General features: G+C 45.5%; 1 protein-coding gene across 1 annotated transcript; it reads left to right on the forward strand.

Moving 5' to 3' along the window:
- Positions 1 to 1281: 1281 nt before the first annotated feature.
- Positions 1282 to 3306, forward strand: LOC122006366 (putative pentatricopeptide repeat-containing protein At1g09680). Its single transcript, XM_042561838.1, has one exon. The coding sequence runs from the start codon at positions 1329 to 1331 to the stop codon at positions 3114 to 3116; it is 1788 nt and encodes a 595-aa protein (XP_042417772.1). The 5' UTR covers positions 1282 to 1328; the 3' UTR covers positions 3117 to 3306.
- Positions 3307 to 3596: the final 290 nt, after the last annotated feature.

Genomic DNA, 3596 nt, shown 5'->3' on the forward strand with positions numbered 1-3596 from the left:
TATGACGTATGTCCCTAGATGGGGTCGTGTATGCATATATGATATGAATGAAGTATCAATGATGTTCAAGTACCTGATCCTCTAGTACCCCAATTGTCCTAAAGATATGTATCTGTGTCTTTCTGAAGACTAGCTCACCATCAAATCATTTCCCCTCGAACATGCTGTAGTTCCTTGCCATCCATACATGACATATCATCGCTGACATTGTAAGGTGAGGGACCCTGACCAAGATGGAGGTCCCCTGGTATTGTCGTTTGAAGGTCCATAACATGTATCGGTAGGTAGCCATCTGAGGGCACATCTGTAGCCATCCTCTGACACGTCACCACAGTTGCTGGACCGACTGACATATGAAGAACACATGATCTACCATCTCCACATCATGTCTAGAAAATGTGCAGAGTCTATCCTCTAGGTAATCCTGTCCAACTCGTACCGATAACCTCCCATGCGCCAAAAGCCACACCGTGAAGGCATGACTTAGCTGGATGTCTTTCTACCATACTGTAGCAGCTCAAGTCTTCCTAGCTCTGGTATCTCTGAAATTATCATATACTCTCCTGACATTATCCTCCTCTGGTTATGACGTTATTACTCATTGACTAAGGTGTCAGGTTCGAGCCTCCACCTGCGCAGGCTCTTATCAATTAAAATGTCCCTAATTTGGGGGAATGTTGGCTGAGATGCCGAGTTCGAGCTCTCTTATCAACTCTTTATCTGTCGGATATGTGACACTGAGGCTCTCCAAAAAAATCCCTTCGGGGGTTTTTGGGATATGGGGCCGCGAAGAGGTGGGTCTATACACGTTAAAAAGTTTACCTTACCTTAGTTTTGTCCTCTCGGATGGGTTTAGTGGCTAACGCATGAGGTGTTGCTACCATGAGGTCTGGGGTTCGAACCTCGGCAAAGTCAAGGTAAATATCTCCCTTATATACTAGTCACTATTCCAAAAATTAATAATCATTCATAATTTATCTCCTTCATATTAATACTAAGACAGATTAATAGAAATACTCGAACGAATATATTCATTTTTTACTACTAAAATGACAATATCTGCACCGTTACCTCTGAGCTATCTGCTATGTTAAAAATACTATTTCTGATAGGTACAATTATTTAATGAAAGGGAGTCTGCCCCGCTGCCCCTTATATTCTAACCTTATTCTTGTTTGTAGTGGTTTATGATTATTTTTCTTTTTCAGTAGAAAATTACAATAATTGTTTTTTTTTTCTTTGTCATCCCTGATTGTCTCAATATTACCTTTCAAACCAACATCATCTATCGCGCATTCCTCAAGGCACCACAGCACGCAGCCGCCACGATGCGAGCTCTCATAAGAAAGCTTCCCTCTCCCCTTCAGCGACTGTTGCATCTCAATTACTCTTCCTCGTCGCCTCCATGGTTCGCTCCGCCGCCACGATCCCCGACAGCGGACCCTTTCCTCCTCGCCGTCTCCCACGCCATCGCCGATTCCGCCTCCACTTCTCTCGACGCCTCCCTCAAGACCCTCCTCCCCTCCCTCACCCCTTCCCTCTTTGCTTCCCTCCTGGCCCTCAACCCGCTCTCCCTCCCCCCTTCCTCCCTTCTTTCCTTCTTCCACTGGCTCTCCTCCCATCCGCCCTTCCGACACACCCCCGTCTCCTACCTCGCCATGACCGCCTTTCTTCTCCGCTCTCGTGTCCCTTCCGACGCCGCCCCTCTCCTACGCCTCCTTGTCGATCGACGCGGCCGCCACTCTGCCCCCGCACTCTTCTCAGCGGCCCTCTCAGTCGCCGCCCCTGCCCTTCCCTCCCCCGCCCTCATCGGCGCTCTCGCCCTCGAGTACGCCCGCGCCGGACACGTGTCCGATGCCATCCAGTGCATCCGCCTCGCAATCAAGCACGGTCTTCCCCTGCCACTCGATTCCTGCTCCTGCCTCCTCGACCACCTCCTCAAGTCTTACTCCCCCGCTTTCGCCTGGGATTTTTTCTCCGAGATCCTCGCTGCCGGATTTCCTCCCAAGGTGACGGCTTTCAACGTTCTGATGAACTCCTTCTGCAAGGCAGGCAAGATAACTGAGGCAAAATCCATTTTTGATGAGATCTCCAGGCACGGCTCTCGTCCGACCGTTGTGAGCTTCAACACTCTTATCAATGGTCACTCTATAGCCGGGAACTTGGAAACTGGATTCGAGTTGAAAGATCAAATGGTGAATGCTGGCCTCGCTCCTGACATTTTCACTTACTGCGCTTTGATTAAAGGACTATGCAAAGCGGGACGACTGGACGATGCCGTCAAATTGTTCGACGAAATGTGTTCGAAAGGATTGGAGCCAAATGCTGTAACTTTTACCACATTAATTCATGGGCATTGCAAGGAGGGAAAGATCAGCGACGCCGTGAATCTTTACCAAGCGATGTTGAAAAGAGGTGTTAGACCCGATTTAATCACTTTGAATGCCGTCGTGAACGTGCTTTGCAAGTCCGGAGACCTGAAGGAGGCAAGCAGAGTCGTGGAGAAGATGAGGGAAAGCGGCTTGCAGCCTGATAAAGTGACTTACACTACTCTAATTGATGGCTGTTGCAAGGAGGGCAATCTCAATATGGCGATGCAGATCAAGAAGAAAATGGTAGCCGAACGGATTGAAATGGATGAAGTGACATACACGGCGCTTATCTCCGGATTCAGCAGAGAAGGCCTGGCGATGGATGCAGAGAGAACTCTGCATGAGATGGTAGGAGCTGGCATGACACCTGATGTGGCAACCTACACCATGGTGATCGATGCGTTCTGTAAGCAAGGAGACGTAAAGATGGGTTTCAAGTTGTTGAAGGAGATGCAAAGCAAAGGCCATAAGCCTGGCATTATCACATACAATGTGATCATGAACGGGCTCTGCAAGCTCGGACAAATGGAGAATGCAAAGATGCTGCTAAATGCCATGATTAATGTAGGAGTTGCTCCTGATGACATTACCTACAACATTTTGCTGGACGGGCATAGCAAACATGGAAGGACTAAAGATCATGAAGAGCTGAAGGGGGAAAAGGGAATGGTCCTGGATTTGCCGTCATACACTTCGCTGATCAATGAGTTAGAGAAAAGGCCAAGGAACCACCATAATACGTGAAGGTCACTGTTTTCTTTTGGTGCCTTTCAGTGTTAGCAAAATGGAGTTTGCTTGTTGGTTTGTGTTCTTCCTGTGTGAATCAGCCAATTCGAAGATTCATGCTTCGATCTCGTGGCATTTTTTTCGGCTTTTTTACTTAACTATATAGTTCGAAATTATCAAATTATATAGTATAATTTTAAAATTATCAGATCACGTATTCATTTCTCATTGTACTCATTATTGTACTCATTTCTCATTTTATCTCTATTAGTTGAGTCTAATCGATTTTACTATGTCAAAACATTAAAATTTTGAATAAATTAGTCCGATTGATTTATTTTTTTTATTAAAGTTGATTTTAGATAAAATTAATTGATGAATCAAATAATCTCAGATTGATATGAAATTAATTTTCATGTGTTCAGCTATATCTCTTGATTATATTTATACCCTCGAACGTTAATTTAACTCAATATATTGAGAGCAATAATTTTTTGA

Source organism: Zingiber officinale, chromosome 7B (assembly GCF_018446385.1).
Source record: "Zingiber officinale cultivar Zhangliang chromosome 7B, Zo_v1.1, whole genome shotgun sequence".
In the NCBI taxonomy this organism is placed as follows: Eukaryota; Viridiplantae; Streptophyta; class Magnoliopsida; order Zingiberales; family Zingiberaceae; genus Zingiber; species Zingiber officinale.